The sequence below is a fragment of the Betta splendens genome, chromosome 2 (assembly GCF_900634795.4).
Source record: "Betta splendens chromosome 2, fBetSpl5.4, whole genome shotgun sequence".
In the NCBI taxonomy this organism is placed as follows: Eukaryota; Metazoa; Chordata; class Actinopteri; order Anabantiformes; family Osphronemidae; genus Betta; species Betta splendens.
This window is the reverse complement of record NC_040882.2, coordinates 5,822,886-5,846,675: the sequence shown is the minus strand read 5'-3', so window position 1 is coordinate 5,846,675 and position 23,790 is coordinate 5,822,886. Positions and strand designations below refer to the sequence as shown.

The following is a 23,790-nucleotide window of genomic DNA, read 5'->3' as shown; positions in this document are numbered from 1 at the left end:
ACAGCTGGAACCTTGGCAGACAGTCGTAAAACACACACACAGAGCTCTGCTTGAACACTGACTGTGTGTCTGGGTTTGGGGCGGTTGGGTACGCTGTGTGGGGTCAACTCAAGATGTTCGACACACGCACACAAACATGCACACACACACACACGCAAGCAGAGAAAGAAGAGGAAAGCAGCGGTGCAGATCTCTGCAGCTGGCTGATTGGCCAAAGGGCTTCACTTTGAAGATGTCCCAGAAAGAGAGAGAGAGAGAGAGAGAGAGAGAGAGAGAGAGAGAGAGAAAGGGGGAGGGGCATGAGCAATGATGGTGGATTGAACAGCGCAGGGGAAAATGGCAAGTGATAGAACCAGAAAGAGAAAGAGTGCTCAAGGGCTCTCGCTCACTTTGCAGCATGTGCTCCTGTAGCTCACCATCAGCCGGATCAAAGATGTGTGGTCACACATCCACAAAGTTAGAAAAGACACTGCAATTCAATCACCTTCCTACCTGGCTTCCTATCCTTGCCTCCTTCTCCCTACTCATGTGTCCTCGTCTCCCTCTCGGCCTCACCCTTTGCCCTCCCTCTCCACTTCTTCCTCCCCCTCAGTCCACTTCACCCACTGCTCTCCTGCGCTTCCACCTTGTCGTCTGCCTCTTCTTCGTGCTCTCCTGTCTGACGCGCCGGTTCCCCCTCCTTCCCAGTCAGATCAAAGAAAGTTAAGTAGGCCAGTGGCTGTGGTGGGCGTCAAAGGGCTTAGGGTGTGTGAGTGTGTTTGGGTCTTTATTTTGTACAATATTAGAGAATGTATGCTAGTTATCCTTAACTGTGTGGGTAGAGGATGTGTGTGTGTGTGTGTGTGTGTGTGTGTGTGTGTGTGTGTGTATGAACTGTGTACATACTGCTACCCTATGAACCCAACATGAACTTATTTCACTGGTATTTGGAACTGTCATGAAACTAAGGATTTAATAAAAAGGCTAAATGTTCTAATATTGATCGTTAGTTTTAAACCAATGTCTCAGACTTCTTCCTCTCCAGTCTTTCTTCCTAAGGCTTTAGGGAATTTCATTATTATTATACTATAAATAACATGCAAGAAAGGTGTAAAGGATTGAGTAAAAGGGACGCAGCTGCAAAGAGGATGCGATTACTGTGATTTTGACCCAGAGGAGTAGAGCAGGCACTAGGTTCTTCAATCGGTTTTTCCCCACTCTAAATTCAGATGTGAACATTTATTTTAATAGATACTGTAAATAACAAAAGAAACATTCCTTTTTTGGCAAATTGACTGAAGAGCATACAGTATCTGCATAAAGTGAAGCAAGAACGCTATAAAATCCAGTTCTGTACTACTGTTATTACTTTTATTATTGACAAATTTCTGTTAACAATGGTTAACATGAATAAAAACCATAAGCCAGATAAACATGTGACTCACCGTTTTCTTGAAAGTCAATCCTAACTTTGTTGGACTCAGCACTTGTGGCTCTGGTCCATGCCTGGCCTGGCTGCGGTTTGGTCAAAGCAGTGACGTCGCACCAGTAGAAACCTCTGTCCGTCAGCTGGACACCTGCCAGGCGGAACCGGAATTCGCTGGGCCCGGACTTTGTCAGAACCAGATTGTCCCTGAGTGCACAGAGAGAGCTGTTACAAAATGAAACGCAGGTTCCGGTGCATCGCTGGGTCCCCCGGCTCGTACCTCCGGTTGGGCTGTGTGGCTCCTCCGTGCTGCACAATGTTATCAGGGCTTAGAGACATGATGGTTTTCACATTGCTCCCCAGATTCTCCTGTGATTGGATGAGCACATTGTAGCCTGCCTCCCCAAGGTTCTGGCTGGACACGTTGCAGCTCATCTCAAAGGTAGATCCACCAGCTGAGGCTTCACGGATGCGTTTGGCCACAACGTTCAGAGATGGAGCTAGAAAAAAAAAAATACAACCACAGCATTAAGGGCATGATGAATGGCCGTCACGATGGCTGAGCCAACGAGGCACTGGAAATCCCCAACAGGAAGTGATGAGCCGTTACACCATGGAGCTATTCTGATTCAGACAGGCTCATACACACAGACAGCAGAGGAGTTACATCACAGCTCAATTAACCAAACTGTTCAGCACGTAGCCCAAGTTCAGCATGTCGGACCAAAATAGAGAAAGTGTTTTCAAAAGAGGGAGGGTGAGAAAACAAGACAAGTGCTGTTAAATAGAGGTATTTTCTGGTGAAGGCTGAAACTCAAGAAACTGTTTATTATCAATAATAATAATAATAATAATAATAATAATAATAATAATAATAAAATAAACACAAAAGCAATCATCAGTAGTGACTAAATAAAAACTATAACAGACATTTATCCTGTACATGCATCTGACTACAGAATGACGACATCAACAAGCAGATTCTTTTTGTAGATTATGTTAAATATTGCCAATGAAAACATCCTTACTCTTGGTGTTCCATCGTACAGTCAGCTGAGGGCTTTTGTACTCAACAGTCTTCACCATGTCTCCCCGGCTACTGAGACTCCACGCAGACACAACACAAGCGTACTGGCCCATGTCGGCCTCCTAATAACAGAAGCACACATGGAAATTAATTAGTGATTAACAGTATGCTCCTATACTTTACACATGCACAGCTGCCAGTGAGTTCAGTGTCTTCTACTTCCTGTGGTTGAGAAAGGTATCCTCTACGTTCAGTAAACACAAAATAATGAGCTAATATACAGTAGAGGCACAGTATAAACTACGGGTGGCTGCACAGCTTTTTCTACCTTTTGCTTTTTCCATCAGTCAATGTTCTAACGCCTGGTGTTGCTACCTGTGTACGAGGTATTTGCAGTTTAAACGTGTTTGGCTGGACTCTGCTCAGCGATATTCCAGCACTCTTCAGGCGGTCAGCATACAGGGGTCCAGGCTGTAGGTCACCATCACCATCGAGGGAAGCAACAGGCTGTGAGGTCTGAGGATCATCCCCTAAACAATTCATAGGACAGATTGGAGACGGTTAGTCAGTCATGTGGTTTTCTGTCCTATGAGATTTCAAAGATTTTGACTTTGGCTAAAGCAAAAGTACCAGGAAGTGACGTGTGCACCCAGGTGACGCCCAGTCGTCCTCCTATGGGTAAATGACTGATGTTGATCACATTACATGACAGCTCTGTGGGGTCAGCTGTCATCTGTGGGTTCTGGACCACCTCCAAGCTCAGGGTGAAGTTTGGTTCTGCAGAGAACAAGAAGGAAAAGGAGACACAGATTACATACAAGTATTCAGCCAACTGGAGGATTGCCGAAGTATAATGTATTGTACATGGCTTTGAAAATCATATGCCAAGATGCTGCAAAATGACGTGGATAAGTAGAGACATTTTGATGTGTTTTTCTTGACAGGATATTGTTCTGAACTGCAGAGCTTTCCAGCAGAATGAAACCACTCCAGTAGTTTGGCCCATATAAAAAGCTTGGTGATGGCGCCAGGCAACAGAAATAGACAGACACAAAAAAACACAACTGTGTGAGGTAGGTGTGTATCAGTGTTAATAGTGTGCGTGTGTGAACTGCAGGTGGTGAGGCAGGTCCTCAGTCAGGCAGCCAGATCGCACCTTAACGCATCAATGAACAGGAAACACAGGGGCTCAAGATTTCCACCTGCCTGACTGTAAGATATCCCACACACCCACGCAGCAGCTACTGTACAGTATAGAAGCAGCGACTGACAGACCACGCAATGCAGGCATGGCTGTACATGTCACTGACCAACACACACACACTTCTGATGAATGTGTGTGTATTTGGCAAAGGAGGGTGCATGAATGATGTCAGTTGGACGTCATACACACACACGCACTGACTCATGGACTGTCACCATCTGCTGTGTAACACACACACACACACACACACACACACACACACACACACACACACACACACACACACACACACACACACACACACACACACACACACACACACACACACACACACACACACACACACACACACACACACACACACACACACACACACACACACACACACGAAACGTGTGAAGCTTCTCTCTGAATTAGCCACGCGACACTCAAACTAAAATGTTGCCTTATTTAGTCGAGTATAACGCAATCATCACAGACACAGCAGCTCTTAAACTTCACAACGGCAGAACAGTGAAGCAAAAGAAGGTGAAAACCACTACAACTCTGACCTCATGGAGATAAACATTGTCTGAGCCTTTAAGTACTCAATGAAAATTTGTGGTCAGACAGAAGACGACACCGGAGGCTCTGGTGAATTAATTGATAATGATTACGTTGAAGCAAAGTGTGGCTTCACAAACAATGTTTAACAAGGACCAGTGCTTTGAGCTGAAATTAAACAGCCAGACAGATTGTCTAAAGGGGGGTGACTTTCTGCTGGCATGACACAAACATGGTGGGTGGTTGCATTTTAATCTGTACCGTTTAAAGCAGTTTAAAGGTAATACTAATAATGAGGTCATGTCTTTTACTGCAGCAGACAGCGACTTTGATTTAACGGAGGAGCGTCCTGTTTTTGGTCGACTGCATATTGTAGCAGCCTGTCTCAGGGACGTCTGCGTGTCCTGCAGGTCGTCCCGAGCTCCGTGTTGGCATCTGACGCTCTGCATCCTGCACAGCTCAGAGCAGAAGTCGTGTAAAACCAAGTGTTCCAATGAAGAAACGGCTCTATTAGCGCGGGGCTCGGGGAGACAGAGTGAAAAATAGGTCAATGTCAATAACAACAGAGCGCTTTCATCTGCGGCGCGCTGCATGGGTTCGTTTTAAGCAGCTACTCTTACAGACTCTTAGTTTGTAGGGATCTAATGGTGACATTCATTTGCCACCAACTGCTACAATTCTGATGTTATGATCTCTCATGTTTTATTTTGCTGCTACTAGAAGAGAGCTTTTCGAAAAAAAAGGGGCAACTGAAAGTTTAAAACACTATCAAAGTACAATAATAAATCACACCGTTTTAATTATCTCTAATTAAAGTTTTTTAAATTTCACAACTTTCCGTTTTGTCTGCCCATTGATGCCAGTTGCTCACTGATTGCTTCATTATTTTCAGTTTGGATGCAGTCACTAATATTAATTGCAATTTGTTTAGTAAATAAACGTGGAAAATTAAGTGAGGAGATGCAGGCCTTAGGGTGGCTCCTGAATGATTTGCATAATTTTAATTAGCTCCCACAGAGGTGTTGAGTCTAAACTTATTATTTTAGTTCATATTATGATTAGAGTATGTGTGCGTTAGGGTGTATGTACTCTGGTAAAACCTACTGTACTGTATGTCATGTCGCTAAATCAATTACACATACACATTCACAATATGTGACAACCTCCTCGTGTACACGAACACCAGAGAATAGAATAGAACCTCAACTCGGTGCTGCAATGATGGTTCAGCAGGCGTGATGCCAGAGTGTTTCCTGAATCGGTTCGCTTACAGGCAGGCTGGGTGCCATGGTGAGACGCTCCCAACAAGTGGAGCTGGGCAGGGCGAGCGCTTTGCTGGTCTTGGCAGTGCCAGTGCCACTTGGTTGAACTCCCACCCCTTGGCAACGTCAGGGGTTTCAAGGAGCAGGAGAATGTTGTATTTTGCCAAAGCAGCTCAAGGCACTCGAGACGCTCTGGTTTCACTGAAGTGTGTGTGTGTGTGTGTGTGTGTGCGCAAGATAGAAAAACCAGCGACGAAGGAGCCACTGGAGTCATTGTATCTGTTAACATGTCTCTGAGGATGAAGGGGCTGACACACAGCAAACAGATGTACGACATCATCTGAACGACATGTAATCAGATTACAGTAATCTAATACTACCTGCATCAAGCCTCCCTCTGACTTTATGCCGCTCTGAGCGACTGTGTACACAAAAATACTGCAGGTGTCTTGAAAGCGATGCCAAGCTTGGCTCCACGAACTGAACTGAGAGATAAGTGGAAAGTCTCCAACGGGAACGCAGGACAGTGAGCAGTGTAGATGCTAAAACACCACAGACTGCAGCTTCACACAGCCTGTGGCTATGCACAAGCGCCTTCATTTCGCTGCTTTAAATTTCACTGAAGCATAGGTTTTGTCTGTGTTGAGGAAACGTCTGGAAAGCTACAGGAAGCATCTCCAACCGTCTCCCTAGGGAGCAAAACACTGCCTAACAAATGATGGTAAGTTCCTGCATGTGTGGTTCTTACACAGAATCGGGTGATAACCAGCATTTGACATATACTTTTGCTTAAAGTGGCCATTTTCGCACAGCTTCATTCATTCTCTCCCACTCCACCCATCAGGCAGACATCCTGGGATACGGCCCCTCCAGGATGTCTGCCCCGAGGTCTTGGGGTCTCGTTTCAGTCACACTGGAGCTCTTCCAGAGGAGGGGCTGTGACCTCCACCGGCCCCTCACGAAGAACCGGCACAGAGATGCTCATTGTGCGAGGCGTGAGGGCGATCAGTCAGTCAGGCTGCAGAGCAGCTCAAATCGTCTGTGCTGCTCATTTTCTGCCTGCACGATCACAGAAATACAGACGCTGTTCGTCATCTCGATCATTTACTGTAATGATCTGGGACGACATGCAGTCGCTAGCGTTTTCTGAAAGATGCAAGTGTTGCACACTTTATTGTTTTTTTTTTTTTTATATGGTGCCAAAATAGAAGTTCCTACAAAATGACATGAAGATTCTCCTTTTAAACATTGTTATCAGCCTAAACCACATGGAAGAAACAGAAGTCTCATGTTACATTCCAGTCAGCGAAGCATGTGACGCACAGAGCCGCTGTACGACTACATGTACACACAACCTACGGGTGTCTGCCGGTTCCTTTTCTACGGCTGGTAACTGGTTTGTAACCTGTTGGACCAGACAAGAGGTCACTATGAGATGCAAAAACAAAGCCAAGCTCTGAACAAAGTTTCCAGACCAACTTCCTGGTTGACGTCTGACAGTTCGGGCGCTTCCCGTAGCTTTGTGTGCAGTCTGAAGAAACACTCCTATTTCAATCTGTTTAGATAGACTTGTGATTTACAATGTGTCTACTGACAGATGTCTCTTTTTTATATTATATAATATAATATATAATGTTGCCATTCTAGTGTCTTAGAACGACAACACATCAGCCAAAGTGGGACTCATCTAAATTAGGTCTGTGGTGTAGTAGTGTTTGACATTTACAGCTGTATGAAGAGCCTCAAACGAAGGAGGACACCATTATGTCACATGTGGTCTTGTTTGGACAAAAATCAATACTGGCAGAAAGCAGCTGAGTGTAAAACATTCACAGCTCCACTGCTGAAACACATTAGTCCACATTCACAGATGGCCGCAGTTCTAATTTTGTCACCTTTGTTAGATTTCTTTTAATCTTTTGATTTATTGTACTAGAAGGAGGAGGAATAGTTTGCATTTAACAGAAGCAGTTCCTTTTCATGTGAAGGCTGCACGCTGACAACAATTCCAGCTGACATAACAACATGCACACAGGCAAAGAGTAGCCAGGGTGAGGAGAATCACACCCTCTAACGCTGCACGTGTGTGTGTGTGTGTGTGTGTGTGTGTGTGTGTGTGTGTGTGTGTGTGTGTGTGTGTGTGTGTGTGTGTGTGTGTGTGCTTTGACTGTGGGGAGCTCCTGCACAAGTTCTCCAACTCTTCTCGAGCATCCTGGTAGACTGTGCTTTCAGCAATGCATTGTGGGAAGAAGGGGCTACCCTCAAGGCTGCACATCAACAGAACAGGAACTGACAGGGATGGCAACAAACACGCACACGGACATACAAACACTCACTCAACGTTTACGCTAATACTCTAGAGGAGCGCGGATGAAATGTATACTGTAAGCTATAGTCAATTAGACATGCTGTGTGTGTGTGGTATGAACTATTGTGTGTCCTCAGGCCAGAATGTAAGCGTTCTAGCAGTGAGAACACCCTATAATAAAAGTATGTGGGAAACACGTGTAGCGTGAGTGTTTGAAGTGTGTATGCGTAGCGCCTACTCTCCGGAGAACGTCTTCAACAAACCTGCTTTCACTCTTAGGAACAGTCAAACACCCAGCAGGTACACGCGTGCACAGCAAGTGTGCAAATACCATGCGCACAGCCTCACTCTTCTAAACACAAACAAAATGTTCTTGATCCCAATCCATGATACTGCAGCTGTGTCCTCTTCCTCAGCCTGTGTGTGCGTGTTCGTGGAGCCTGGTTTGATATTTCTAAATGTAAGATAGATCCCCAAGGCTTCAGTTATAGAGAAGCTACAAGAGGTGGTTGTTACGGGGCCTAAAGGTTCTGGATAATATTTTATATGTTGCTGTACAGAAGCAGCGTTCCTGTTTATGTGAAGCGGCTCAGTTTATGTCTGTGCCATTTTATAAAAATCGGCCTGTTTATTTAAGCAACATACAGTCTAAACAGTAACTGCCCCTATAGTATTTCTTCTTGTGTTGCTCATGTTGAAACCAGCACTTAAAACCACTGGTCTCATGTCTGCAGAACAACTCTAGATCCCATCAGCTCAATAGATCTACAGTACTGGTAAATGTAGTTCTTAAAAGCTATTATGACATTTGAACACAGTATTGGAAAATAGAACCGAGTTTAAAAAGCCAAAGCTTAATATGGCCACCATGGGTGTGGTGAGCGAGAAGAAACAAATCCAGTTTCACAGGTTTCACTTTTATAGTTAATGACACCATGAGTGGAAAAACTGAGTCCTACATACTCATTCTAATTCATTCCAATAAGTTCCCACAGACCAGTAACTGTCTGTTTATTATAATGACTTACCAAAGAAAGTCTTTTTCACTTCTCTGAAATCAAAGTGCTCTTCGTTTTAGCAAACTGATCTGCCCAAACGCTCCCTGGACTTTCCCATATGCATTACATTCAGCACAGTGGCAGAAATCAACAATGATTACACAACATATTTATTTATTCATTAACGCCCATTCCTTTCTTTGGGATGTGAGCTCTGGGAGTTTGTCAGACATCCAACTGCTACGACAGAACAGTAACTGGCCTCCCTCAGTCAGAGCACTGCTCCAATCTGCCTGAATGTTGTTCCTTATGGTTTAAAAGGGTATTTCTCAAAGTGTCAAACTGTATCTTTAACAACTATTACATTCAGGAATACTTGCAGCTGGTTAATGTCAATGGCCACGATTAAAACCAACAAGGCAGAAAATGCTGATTTTAAAATGGGCTATAATCAGCCACAATCTCACTGAGGTTTCTGGATTTCACATATGAAAAGAAAAAATGTTAAGAGATCAAATCAAGGTAGTAGAAAGAATCATACGGACATCCTCACTCTGACACGTAGTTTCAGAGAATCGCTATGCGCTTACATGACCAGCAGTCACAATCTGTCCTTTACGGAGCTAAGAAACCTACATACCTCAGATCAGTTTCAAGGAGGGTCCATATTCTTTCTGTTAATGACTGCATGCTCTCTGACTAATGGATCCCACCCCCTCACAGGTGTAACAGGATGTTCCTTATTCCACCAGTTGTGGCAGATCTGAACGTGCACGCACGGCCAAACCGTTTCTAGTCCATCTGTTAGTGCTTCATGACTTTTCAGCCTATTTGTCTATAGGGTAACGCAGAACGTAACAGGACAAGTATCCAAAGCACAGCAACACATTCAACACAACTCAGAAACAAACCACCATTAGGCCAAAGTACAGTGAGCTTCAGAGAATATTCGCAATTTAAACACACAGTGAATCATGGAAATGGAGAATAAGACAGTAAGACAGAGAGACCACCCACCCAGCCAGTAATTGATTGCCGTGTTGACTGTGTTTGACACTGCTGCTCTTTAGAGGCAGGATCAGCGTACGCACACACACACACACACGCACAGTCCAGGACAGGCACGACTAATCAATCATCCTCGCAGCAGGAGTCGACAGGCTGACTAGAGGATTAAAGAGCTTCCCCTTCAGACTTGAGATTCATCTGTGACACTGCAGCTCTGTTAAACATCCACAACTTCTAAAATCATACAGAAACGTCAAGCCCGCTGCACTTCGCTATTACTTTCCCCTCTAGGAGCCCAGAGTCTCCACTGTATTAAACACCAGGACCATTCTCAAACACTTTTCAAAGTACTGTACACTAAAGGTAGTAAAGACGTCCTCATGCTCTGTCAGTTAACAGTGACTTATAGTTATGAGGGTTTCAGTTTAATGTAAATCAAGCATATTCTACTTACTGATCTCTGACACCTTGACCACCACAGGGCTGGACTTCTTCTCAGCTGCCATGTGCCACCTTCCTCCTCCTCCCGAACTCCTCCCCCCTTTGTCGATGAAAGCTCGGACGCGGCAGGTGTAGTCCCCCGCATCCTCCCCACTCAGCCCCCTCACTCCCAGCCTGTACTCCCCCGGGCCCGTCCGCTCCACGCTGGCCTGCCCTCGCGTGTTGCCCGGCGCGCTGCTGGAGGACGTGTTGGAGATCACCACCCCGCTGCGGTCCACGGTGATGACGTCGCGGTCGTTGGCCAGCCAGGTGACCTCCAGGCTGAGGGCCGGAAGGTTGTCGGCACTGACGGAGCAGAGAAGGGCGAGGGAGCCGCCAGGCGAGAGGAGCAGCGAGGTGGAGGAGGAAGACGAGGAGGATGAAGCGTTCACACTGAGGGACTGACCTTGAAAGGACGGAGTGAGACAAACGATCAGTGCCTTTGAATCCCTGAATGTATAAAAACATTAAAAACTTATGAATACATTTTACTTGGACAAAGTTACAGAACAGATGCTTAAGCACAGGTGCATTTTTATTTGCCAATGTCTTCCTGTCACATAATCCCAGTTCAGCAAACTGAAGTAGCCATCAGCGTTTTCACACCAAAAGTAATATCAAACGTTACAGGACCCAGTCTCCAGTAGCAACCTACACAGCTGCAGCATGTGGGGAAGAGACTGTGTACGGTGTCTGAAAAGGAACAAAAGAGACAAAGCCCACTCTGTTTGACATTTCTCATCCTCTTTACTCTCGTCTGTAAGTCAATATGAACTGACTGCGACACAATACAACAGGGACTGAGACCCGTGTGTGTGTGTGTGTGTGTGTGTGTGTTGCCATCTCTAGTTTCATTACAAATCACCATGCACTTTCCAGTATTTAAGAGGCCATGGTAACCCAGACAGATAGAAGATATGGTGACCACAGTAAATGACAGTGTGTGTGTGTGTGTGTGTGCGCGTGTGTGTGTGTGTGTGTCCAGGGGCCTCTCTAAGGACAGAAAAAGACAGACAGTGAGGGTCACGAGCCTTCCAAGGGCAGAGTGAGGCACTTGGAAGAAAAAGCCTCACAGAGGAGAGGATGCCATTAAAATAAAGACAGACACACAACAGAGGGCGAACTCTCCCACGTCCTCGTGTCTCTTCCCATTCTTCATTTTCCAACACGTTTCCCAGCTCGGTGCTGTCACACTCATCAAGAATCAGAACTCTGACTCAGACATCATCCATTCCTCCTTACTTCTCTACCAGCTCTGTTACAGGTATAATTACTGCCTGTGAACCTCCTTCTGCTGCTCCAAATGTACACAAGGGCCCAATACAGTGCTGCACCTGTTTACTACAAAATGATCCAAACAATCACATATGATGAAAATCTGCTGCTTGTTACCACTGTCCTTAACCAAGGCCCAACCTCAGCCCCTGTCGTCTCTGTGACACCCAACTAAACTTCATACCCTAGGGTGATTTCCCATCAGGCCACAGATGACAGTGAGACACCAGCTCGTTACCTGCTGCTGGATTTGACTGCTCCAGTTTGCCTCTGGGTGATGTTATGCCATGAATTCATCCCCTACATGTAAGTCAAAGCCATCCAGCACACATCCAGGAATCAATAGGCTGATGTGCAGTGGCTGCCACCTCAGTCCGAGAGGCCCGTTTCCAATCATGTAATTGATTTGGTTTAAGGCTGTGACTTATTGTTTTTATCAAATCAGAGCTGAGTCACCTTCCAGGCTCACATTAGTTTAATTACCCTCTTGTAGCCTGTAACACACAAACACACTTTTAAATGGGAATCTTTTGAGACGTTTTGAAACGATAAAAAAAGAGCTCGTCGCCACCTCGATTACGTCATCCTCCACCCTGAACCTCCAGTACAAACTCTTTAGCTCTAATGAACTGCAGCGCACTCTTAAGGCTCTGATTTCGTGCTTTGCATCGATTTCCTTTAAATTGTTTAGGCGACAAAAGTAAACACCTTTAAACCTTTTAGAACATTTTTTAAATTAACATACAATAATTTATTCATTGTGTCTGTGCAGTTTTGTCAATGTTGTTCTCACCTGTGGGAATAACTTTGACGGTTCCGATCTCTTTTGTGCTTTCCACAATTTTGATCCAGTTATCATCTTCATGCGACCACTCTGTTCCACTGCACGTATAAGTCCCGCCATCAGACGTCATGACCCTAGATATCACCAGCTCAAACAGTCCGTTCCTCCCCGGGACCAGCCGGAGGCCCCCGTCGGCGTAGCGTCGGGCGAACTTGGCGCCTGTGGTTACGTCTCCCTCGGGGCCGAACGTCAGAATATCCTCTGAAGCTGCTCCGCTCTTCACCGACCAGGCGACCGACAGGTAGGTGGAGAGGGTGAGCCTCCGGGTGACGTTGCAGGAGAGCGTGAGGTCATTTCCTTCAGGGAGGTTGGCGGGTGGAGTCTGGGGGGAGACCTGGAGGGTGTTGGGAATGACTGCAAGGAGAGGAGACAGAGCGAAAATATGGAAAAATGTCAAAACACATACTAACAAGTTGAGTTTCTTTAAAAGTCACACACTCAACACAAACACTAATGCAGTACCTGCTACAGTAGAAGAAAATTAATGCTAATCAGATTTTACATTGATGAACTAACTCATTCATTTGCTCGTATTTTGGTAACACTTTCTGCTTTACAGTAAAAGCTTCCAGTCACTAATAGAGAATTGTGACCGTTGCACATTCATTTGTTTCAGAGATGCGTGATTTATTCCGCTTCTTTAGTTTACTACACTGCTTTCATAAATACTCCTGCTGCATAATGCATCCTACTACATGGGGCTTATTCAGATCATCTCTCAGCGAGATTCTGCAGCAACAACATAACATTGTGGTGGTACACAGCGCTTTGTGCTGGTCTCCAGCCCTTCAGTACTGTGACGCTTCGCTGGAACACTTCATGTAAATATAGGAAATGAATGTGCCTAAGAGGCATGTCTGATTAAAAACAGTTCATGTAAGTCAACACCATGTCTCACACACTGCATTACTCCTGTCAAGGTCGCTGGCTAAATGAACAAACAAGCAGCTCCAGATAAAGCCATAATTTGAGACGCGAGCGAGCACGTGCGTGTGTGAAACACACCCAGAGGAGTGTTCAGAGAGGTTAATGACTCGCCTGCTCAGGTAACTGGCTCTGCTCTGGCAGACAGCGCTAGAATCTGGTCCCCAGACTTTTACTCTGGGCCCCGTTGTGTTCTTCTAATGAAAAGGTTGCAGGCCGATTTCAACTCCTGATCGCTAAATGTCACTTTCAAGTCTTAACTGAGCTGCGTTTGCAGCCGCTTTGTTCCTCGGCTTGTTATGACCATAAAGCATGTGTCTGAGTCACACAGAAGCGAAAACTCAAAAAAAAGAGTGGGACTTATTACTGCTGAGATCCTGCTGGGAGCAGGACTTTGCTTTCAAATGAATCAACGACAACAGCAATAAAAAGGAGAAGTTTTATTGCTGTTGTTGGAAAAGACATTAGATGATTTTGTCTTGCTTGCAGTGAAGACGTGGGGGGTTAATAACAACGCTGAATGTTCAGTAGCAGTGTTGGAAAACACTAAAACAATTTTAACTTCAGCGACTTATTTCATCTTATTGACAACTTTCATATGGAGACATGTTTACATGTTACACTGAGTCCAGGTAGATCGTTTAATCTACAAATCAACATGTCAGAGTGAAAAGCCTTTGTACAGTAAACATAAATGGTGAATAATCGTCTCTGGAAGTTAATTCTAGTCGTGCTACAAAGGAATCCAAGAAGTGGCAGATGGCTTGGGATGAGGAGTGTGGCGTTGCATGATGGGAATTACATTCATGACACATTCACGTCCTGTGGGAAGGACTAGTTTTTAAATGATCTAAAAGAATAAAGCTATTCATCACAGTTTTAGGTGGTAAACACGCATGATGGAAATACTGCGCATTTGTGTTGGTTCATTTAAATGATGCTCTGTGCTCCATGCGTGAGCCACCGGTCAGATCATTTAGTCATTTAACACTAAGCACATTTTACTTGGCTGTTACTCCCCTTATGTGTGAACTAAAGGTAGATGAAGGACTTAAAAGATCTGACTGAGCAAATGGAAAAAGGACAAAAATCTGCTGGAAGGAGAGAAAAGGTGTGGACGGTCTGAAGCGTCTGTGGGTGTAATGCCCAGCAGATACCACACCTACGCACTCCTCTGGCCAAGAGGATTTTGGCACAGTCAAAACATAGAACAAGCCGGCACGCCATATATTAATATTTAAAATACGTTGGACGTCTCAAATATGTAATCAACAGGCTTATCAGCTCGAAGGTTGGAAGCATTACGTTTGAAATGTTTGGGCTTTTAACAGATATCTGAATGGAAATCAGTGGAGGAGACAACATATAAGGCATGTTGATGGTTCATGTGAATCAACTGTATCTCCCACCTTTAGAGTCTCTCCTATCTATTTCAATTTGAAAATACAGTTTATTATCTAATCAATTCAAAATCGATTAATTATCTAATATTGATTGTCAAAACTAAATGGCCTGTATGTAACACTGCAGCCGTCCCTGATTTAGAGCTGCTTCGCAAAAAGATTATTCTGAAAATCTGAAGATATTGAAGGAGCCTTACCCAGGTTTATTCTCTACAGTTGCATTAAGGCCTTTAATCAGAAACACATTAATATTAGTGAGTGGCTTTTCTTTAACATGCACTTTTAAACCAATGACAGCGTATTAACCTTGGTACGACTTTGCCAGTGTGCAGTGTGTGTGTGCTGTTGGAGAAAGGGAAGACGACACTTAAAGAAAAGCGTTTCAGTCTTTCTATACTTGTATGTGAACTGTTTGAGCCCAGGGGACAGCAGTGGACACCAGCAAGTCGTACACTTGAAGTTAGAGCCTCCAGTGCTGCAGCATTGACGTGAGCGTCTATGGCAGATAACAAAGGCAGGACGAATAATCTGCGTTTTGCTCTATCAATTAAAATTAGCCTGAAAGGAGTTTTCAAACCCTCAGCAACCTCTACTTCACTCATCTCTTACATAACCAAACAGCCTCAGCGGGCGATGGGAGCTGTGTGTGTGTGTGTGTGTGTGTGTGTGTGTGTGTGTGTGTGTGTGTGTGTGTGTGTGTGTGTGTGTGTGTGTGTGTGTGTGTGTGTGAGAGAGAGAGTTTGCGCATGCTGATGAATGTGGAGCACAAGTCTCGACTGGTATACACCCTCCAGCAGCGAATCTAACGCATCATCGCTGTTAACGACTGACTCTCGTTTTGCAAAGACACAAACACCCTTTGCCGTCGCCGCTCTTTAAAAAAAAAAAGAAAAAAAAAAAAAACACACTACTTGCTCATACATATGCTCTACATACACACGACACAGTCTCAATCACACATAAACAGCGCTGCCTAGTTAATTCAGGTCTAAATTTAACAAGGTGTCTGGGGAGCCGTGCTGGGAAGCAGCGAGCAGCTGAACATGGCGGCGTATAATGGAGCTAACTAACCTGCTGTCAGACAATCCCTCTCTGTGACTTCATCGCTCACATCTGAGCCCAGTACTCATTTCATTTCTCACTAAAGGAGTTACCATTCACTAACCGAGGACATACTGTAAATCTATACAGTCACTCAAATACCTGTATCGGTACTGACTGGATACAAACAGTTAGATTTAAAGGCATACAGGAATACAAGTGTTTTTACTCTGACAGTTTTCTGGTAACACATTTAACAGTGAGCAGTTGGTTGACTCTTTTTGGATGAACTGACCCTTTAGCAGTGTCACGCGTGTGTCTTAGTCTGCGAATAACGGCTCTGAGGTCAAATACCTTCAGGAGTGAGCATATTTTAAATTATTAAGCAAGATCCAACTATTAGAGGAAAACTGCAGGACTTAATGAAGACTGGGGCTTTGAGATTAACTCTAAATACAGGCCATTCAGTTTATTATTATTATATGACCTGAATACAAATACCTTGAGTCTTATGAGCGCTAGGAACATTCTTTACAAGAACCTCATCTCTTTCCAGGCAGACGTTCTCTGGTAATGCTGCTGGTTCTAGTGGACCCGTCTGACACCCCTCACCTCCCCCGGCTCCTTCTCCTGCCACTGAGGCCACATTCCACATTCTAATTCAAGCCTGCGTAACCCGGGATCATCGCACCCCCGGCGGCACCCAGCCCTGCAGGAGGCGAGCTTATGGGAACATCCTCCTGACAGAGGAGTGGGGGGGGGGGTCTGGACAAGCGGGCCCAACCTGCTGCCACCATGAGCACCAGTCCACATAGGTGGAAGGATAAGATCAATGACAAGGCGAAACTGCACCAGCCAATACCTCCTGAATTCCACTCCTTATCAGCACCATGTGGAAACGTTCTAAAAGAAATGAAGTTGCAAAAGACTTTGATGGAGCAGCTGCTTGTGGTGATTAAATAATGACTAATGCTTTTATGATTAGCTCTCAGCACTGGAAGAGTAGCGGGAGACAGTTGGTGGGGTTAAACATTAACAAGGAAACCTGGAAGCATTTTCATTTGTTGGGTGCAGCTTTGACTGTTGGTCACGATAACTCAAGTTTGCTTTGGGAAAATGTGAATTATCTTTACTTTAAGGCCAGCAGATGAACAGATACTAAACCAGTTATAGAGAAAATGACTAGAAAAAAACAACATTAAGGAACCACAGCCATGACCAGTACCACACCTTTACTAAAGTGCTTTTATAGCATGAGCCTGAACGAGGAAGTGCTCGGATTGTCCTCTTATCAGAGGCAGGTTCAGCCAGAACACTGGTTCTGGATTTTGTCAGTTACCTTGTTGTTTGACTTGTAAATACAGGACTCATACAGTGAGTTAGGCTTTGGTAAAACAGGTTGTGTTGTTTGCTCTGCCTTGTTTACGGAGCTCCTTAGTTTAGTCATTTTCAGGATGATCATTAAACTAAATTACATGTTCAGTCTAACATCTCATGCGAGAGACCATTACTGTGTAATGTGTTGTTTTGCAGCAGCTTTTAATAACTATTACGCCACATCAGTCTGCATCTCTACACTGTTTCGCTTTGCTAAAATCCAAGTGGAAACACGCTCCCTCCTGCTCCTCTTTGATAACTGGCTGGAACTTAACCTCAGGCTTCTGCTGCAAATCTTGATTCAATTTCTTCCAATCACATAATCGACTGTGCTCATGAAGCTGATAAAAGAACCCTAGTAAGCAAAATTCTGCCAAGTTGCGTAGAGTGGCTCTAAACCAGGGTGTTTTCATTTAATGCTTGGGTACTGCATCTTAAAAATAATAAATTGTCTCCATGCAAGTCTAAGATGGCACAGCATCACTTGTTCATCAATGATGGCTCCAAGATGGTCAAGAAGCTCTGTTCTAAACAATCAACAGCATCTCATTCAGCCAATCACGTCACACAGACCCAGATTAGAAGCCTAAAGGTTCAACAACAGATGCTACATATGCTAACAAGCGTTTTAATGGGCTTCAAGGCCTGCGGTCCTGCTCCCACATTATGAATCCAACTTTTACTAATTGTTGGAACACTTCAACTACTAATATTACAAACAACGTTACACATTACTCCCTCTGTACGGATTCCAAGATAAGACATAATGGCGTTTCTGTTCTTCTTTTAGGGGTTTTACGTTTCATTACCCAAATTTCCCTGCCCCCTTATTTGACACAAGCCAAGTACTCCCACCCCACATCTGCTCCCCAACGCGAGTGTGTGAGTGTGCTGAGGTGTGTTGTGTGTCTGCACCAGGCAAATTATTTGCCAGTGATTGTGTAAACCAGCGGGAGGATACGTATCCATGGTCAGTAGAGCATCAGTAACTCATGAGGATGGCTGTTAAATGAACCAACACAGAGCTACTAAACACAGGCCAGACAGACTCGCGTACCAATGAGTTGGACTTTATCGTCGTAGTTGCCCTTTATGACGTAGTCGGTGCTCGGCGTTAGACACCAGTAGAAACCAGCGTCCTGAGCCTTCAGCTCGGCTATTTTCAGCTCCACCACGTTGTCGCCGAGCCTCACCACCGATATGTCTCCGGACGCGACGCGCTTTGTGTAGGATGAATCAGAGTACCGGGCGTCGAAGGTGGAGATGATCTTTATCTTAGTTTCCCCCTTTGCTGTTGGAGATATCAACCAATCGAAATCCTGCAGGAGAAAATAGTGATGGATGTTATGACAGACACCAGGAAATTCTCTACATAATATATGCAATAAAACATCACATGCACCAAATATATGAGGCAAAGCAGTAAATGTACCTGCTCATTAGGTCCTGAGTATTCAATGACATCACATATGATGGAGACCGGCTGACCCTCTACCCGGATCAGTGGACCAGGAGGCACATTCACCACTCGTGCCCAGCAGCAGCCTCCTTCAGGGACAGACAGAGTGTTAGAGAATAATGGAAGAAAACACAGAAACTAACACACGATTAGATCAATAATGTAGCTAAAGAGCCTTCGATTCCACTGGTTCACAGGGAATTTTACTGCAGGAACAAGCAAATGCATGCAGGGCTTAGCATCTACAGAAAACCCCTCTGATCCTGATTCTGAAGGCAAAATCATTTGCTTGTGCATCTACTTCATCACCACCCATATGCGAAGCAAACTATAAAAATAAACCAGGGAAAAGGCTGTTTTTAGATGATAAACAGTAACATGTGGGTTGTTCGTGGAACATGATGAATAAAAAAGGTGCAGAAATGAGGACAAAAGAACTATTGAAAGAAATACTAACAATCCATGTAGTTCTGCAAACAATGGCCTTGTGAAAGTCAAAGCCCCACACCAGTACATGCATACAAGCTGTAACCTGTGCAGAGCTCAAGCCCATCGATTATGAAACCTCACTGCATTCTACGTACAGTACAAACCGCACACCGATCATTTGGCGAGAAGGAAACGGCTGGTTGAGGTTTCAAGGGCTCCTCCCAAATCTGAACCCCACAGCAAGCGAGTGAGAAAGATCATTTATTATTCATCAGCGAGTTACTGCTGCTTAAACGCACTTTAAAAAAGTGCCTGGTTCAAATCAAAGTGTGTGGTTTACGCTTCTCCTCCGTCAGAGCGAGTGTCGAGTGTTAAAGTCTTGTGACATTCCAGCTGAGCGAACGTGTAGCGACACAGCGGAGGCTGACGGAGTGTGTGGGGATGTTAGGTTCACTGACTCACTGCTTCTTGGTTGGTGATGTCTAGCTGCAGGGTGAACCCGACGTCTGCGCTCAGCGGAAGGTAAACGTGGAGATGCTGCTGCTTTCTACAAAAAGACTAGACTTCTGGACTAGAAGTTCTGGATCTTCATGACAGTCTTCAAGAAGATCCCTGACTGAGATTGGCTTCTTCACTAGTCGAAACTCACGCCTACATCAAGCACAAAATCTTTAACTTCTTTACGTCAGAGGCTCAAAAGTGTCAGAAATTATCTATGTTCTTAAACACAGCATCAGAATCCATCAATCCTTTAAACACGCAGTCAGGTTCTTGCAGTTTCCTCCAAGGACTAAATGACCTAAATTTAGTATAATTATATAATACTTAATTATGCGAATATGTTGTTTAGTTAAGACACAGGAAAAGTGATACAACATAAACCTGAAAGGTTTCTGCGCTTGGGTCAGCACTGTTTAAAAAAAAAAAAAGCTTCCTAAACAAGGCCTGAGCCTGTAGGATCCATCAATACTTGAGCGGGCACATCAATAGTTGAGTTTTTTGGCAGATGGCCTGGTGTGTGTATGTGTGTGTGTGTGTGTGTGTGTGTGTGTGTGTTGCTGACTGGGAGCTTTTTCTGCCTTAGTAAGTAACAAGTCACGATGAAATAAGAACAGTGCAAAACCCACTGCATTTTCAATCCATCACTTAATTCATCTTTTAACTTCATATCGGACAAAGCTGAGACATGAGCTCCGGGAGGTCAGACAGCTGTTTCCTCGCACCTCAAGCTATAACGAGTTGAGGAAATCCAGGAGATTCACAACCTGGGCGCATCTGCGGGGTTCGTCAGCACCACTGAGTCACAGAGAAAACAAGGACCCGCTACTTTTCACATTCTAATCATTTCCCCTGAGAACATTTTTGCAACACGCACAGTTTATGCAAATGCCGATTTATTCGCCTTTAAAAAAGGTGCAAAAACAGTTCGTACAAAAATAAGTGTAACGTACAGAAGACGTGGGGTGTATTTACATGTGTGGGTAAAAGCTGAGAGGGTCATTGCTTCACAGGTATTTTGTAATAATTGCCTGTGCCTCGTGCTACTGATGAACACGGAGTTCAAAGGCAGAAAAGCAGGAGGCTCGACTAAGGCTCGTGATGAATTTCAAATTAAAAGTAAAAAGCAGACATATTGTCATCACTGTGGCTTGGGTGGGCATGTCTGAAGCTCCAGCTGGAGTCGGGTGGTGGAGACATAGGAGCCAGCTGGACGCGCGCCACCTCCGTCTGCATCTACTTTAACTTTAGCCCATGATTATGTGTGGAAACCGCATAGAGAATGTAAAGAGACATGGGAAAATTAAGCACCACACGATGACAGGAAGTGCATCTGGATGTGCATGTGTGCACAGGGGTACGATCTGATCCTGGAACTACTGTACATCACTAATATGTGTCGTCTGATGGAGGACAAAGCCTCAGTTTGACCCGACGGCGCTGACTGAAGGTATAGAAGCCGTTTGGGGGTTAAGTTTCACCTGCAGCCGTCATGTCTCACTGATAACACACGATGGGGAAAGTGTAAACGTTCCACTGGATTGACTCAGCGAGAGATAAAACTGAACCAGAGGCTTCAGGGACGTCCTCGCGCCGCGGCGCCGCTCAGCAGAGGCTCTAGACGCCGTCTGGGTCTCATGCGTTTGGGTTCCAGCGAAGCACGACAGTTACCAGAGCACACGCGAAGGGAAGTGATTCATCCACGACTCAGCGCTCCATGATCTTACAGCCCTCAACATGTGTCAGCTGCAGCGCTGGTAGAGCCTGTTTAACCTTGTCTGGCCCTGAGGTTGAAACGAGGACGGCTCAAGCCCTGCTTCATGAAAAACAGTCCAGTGACAAAGAGCTGAGTGATTCAGCCTGGTTTCACTCAGGTGCAGACACACCAGACATAATAATAATAATAATAATTAGTGATCATCTGCCTGGTTAATAGGCCCCTGTCAAAGCTGGTCACCTAATGAGAGCCAACTGTCCCACAAGAGTCCGGTCTGTCTGACTGTAATGATCCAGACCCTTCACCAAGTTACTTCCCCGTTTCCACGGTTCACCAGCCGCAGGACACGATCCAGCGTAGCGCCACATGTAACTGTGCCACACGGCTGCTGTTCCCCACTTTGATTACAATGAGACTGGAGCCTTTCCTCCCACTCATCATAATATACAGGTAACGTTCACAGGCCGTCGACGTGACATCAGGACATCAGCCCGACACGAACGGCGCTGCACGGTGACACCGATCATGCAAATGGCTCTCAGGAGAGACGCTCTCGTACCAAACTCCCATCTAGAAACCTGCCATTTTGAGTTAGGCTCCTGCTCGTCGTCCGACACGCGCAGGTTGACAGCGTAACAAGGGTTGTTGTCAATGCACTGGGTTCGCTTATCAATTCGGCTTTATTAAATATAATAGTTGTCAGTTATCTTTACTTCAAATCTTATCAATGCAGTTTACTCGCTGCACTCTATAGTTCTGTGCATATACTCGTTGAATAGCTGCCGCTAGCAGCGACGGCCGAATAAAGTTTTAAATGACCTGACATGACCCACTTCCTGGTGTCCTGAACGACGCCGATGTGGTGACTTTATGCCACCGTTATGGAAAATCATGTTATCAACGTAATAGGAAGCATGTCCGAGCGTCGACAACCAGAGAAACATTTAATTCCTATTTTTCTAAAGGGGATTCGTGACGACTTCTGCTGACTGAAGAGCGGGGGCACGTCTTGGAGTTAATTAGCTATTAACAGTGGAGCAAACAAACGTTTCTTACCGAGCAATAAAAGCCCGAAGACGACAGAGAGGAGACACTTTCCCATTTTCCTTCCCGTCCTCGTCCTCTGCTTTATTTGCCTTTAATTCCCTCTTTGGCTTCCTTTGTGCGGCAGGACAAGTCCTCTCGCGCCGCTGTCGGACAATCCAATAAAACTCTCAGATGTGTGCAGTCAGTCCGCGCCGCACACCGGGCGGAGCCGCACAGGAAAGCGCGCGCGCACACACACACACGCGCGCGCAACACAGGCACTGGTTCCTAATCCCCTAAACGCGGCGTCCGAATCACGACCGGAGCGTTCTCATGGTCCGCACGCGCCCCGCAGCCATACCGGTTAGACGCACGCGCGAGAATGAAGACGGTGCGGGGGGTGAGAGGGAAGAGAGAGAGAGAGAGAGAGTGGCCGGAAGTAAGGTGACGGGCGGAGAGAGGAGTGGAGGGAAACTGGGAGGTCCCAGGTGGCGGAGCGGGAGAGTTCACGTCAGACCCGCAACGTCCCGGTTTGTGCTGCTGCTATGACTCAGTATTACATTATTACATGTCACTGTGTAATAATGAGGGTGCGAAATAGCTTCAATATGCGTTTACAATGTAGAAATCGCTTTGTTACAATTTATAACTTTCCAAGCAACATTATTAAAAGTTGAAGTCATAATTATTTTATTCATATTTGAGCTGCTCTTAATGTATGTGGAGAAAGAAATACAAAAAAAATTAGAATGGATAACAACAATTAATGATAAATAGATGAGTTGGAGGAGCAGGAAGGAATTTATGGTGCGACCAGTGAAGAACAGATAACACAAATGGGGGTCGCTCACATTCTTTAGCTCTCGCATCCAAAGGGTTTGTGCAGGTATAAAACCTTCCAGTGCCCGTATCAGGTCGCCCTGTTTAACCCAGTGGACGCGCTCCCTGCTGTGAGCTACAGCTACAGTGGTGAGGACCATGCTGTGTATTTAGACAGATCCAGTGTTCAGGGCAAAGGTCACGGCTCAGGGACAGGAGGTGAGGAGTTGGCTTTGTGACCTCAGGGCCCGAAGTTAAAAGGTCAGAGGTCATCAGCTGGGATACATGTGAGCAGCCTGTGTTTAAAAGGAGCGTGTGTCAGGCTGGAAACCTTCCTGTGTGTAGTCTAATACTGGACGTGGGCCCAACATGGCGGCGCCTGTTGCCACACAACATCTGTTCAAATGGACACAGTCTTATCTCAGCGCTCTCCTGCTGTTGGTCATTAACCAGGTCCTGCACCCTGAGCTGGATGTGGTTTAAGTGGACAAACAAAGTCACTGCCTGTCACCTCACATGAAGCGTTTAATGTGATGAACCTATAATAAAACATTCACAACTTAGCTCATATACAGTGAAGGAAAATGAGATTATGATATTTTACAAACTAAAAAAATATAAAAGTCCAACCAACAGCAGTCACAGTGCAAAAGTAAATGAATTCAACTTTAAGATGGGTTTTTTATCTGATCTGACCTTCCTCCTTGACTGATAATAAAAGGAGCTACAGCGACCTCTGCTGG

At 45.2% G+C, this 23,790-nt stretch overlaps 1 protein-coding gene across 1 annotated transcript in view; it reads right to left on the bottom strand.

The window, feature by feature from the left end:
- ptgfrnb (prostaglandin F2 receptor inhibitor b) overlaps positions 1 to 22,647 on the bottom strand; it is a 40,514-nt gene extending 17,867 nt beyond the window's left edge. The window contains exons 1-10 of the mRNA XM_029142628.3: positions 22,259 to 22,647; positions 18,532 to 18,647; positions 18,157 to 18,418; positions 12,304 to 12,708; positions 10,210 to 10,641; positions 3,063 to 3,209; positions 2,808 to 2,962; positions 2,434 to 2,554; positions 1,686 to 1,905; positions 1,425 to 1,612 (exon numbers count right to left, since the gene is read on the bottom strand). Of these exons, the coding sequence (XP_028998461.1) occupies positions 1,425 to 1,612; positions 1,686 to 1,905; positions 2,434 to 2,554; positions 2,808 to 2,962; positions 3,063 to 3,209; positions 10,210 to 10,641; positions 12,304 to 12,708; positions 18,157 to 18,418; positions 18,532 to 18,647; positions 22,259 to 22,304 (2,092 nt within the window). The 5' untranslated portion in view covers positions 22,305 to 22,647. The remainder of the gene's footprint in view (positions 1 to 1,424; positions 1,613 to 1,685; positions 1,906 to 2,433; positions 2,555 to 2,807; positions 2,963 to 3,062; positions 3,210 to 10,209; positions 10,642 to 12,303; positions 12,709 to 18,156; positions 18,419 to 18,531; positions 18,648 to 22,258) is intronic.
- Positions 22,648 to 23,790: the final 1,143 nt, after the last annotated feature.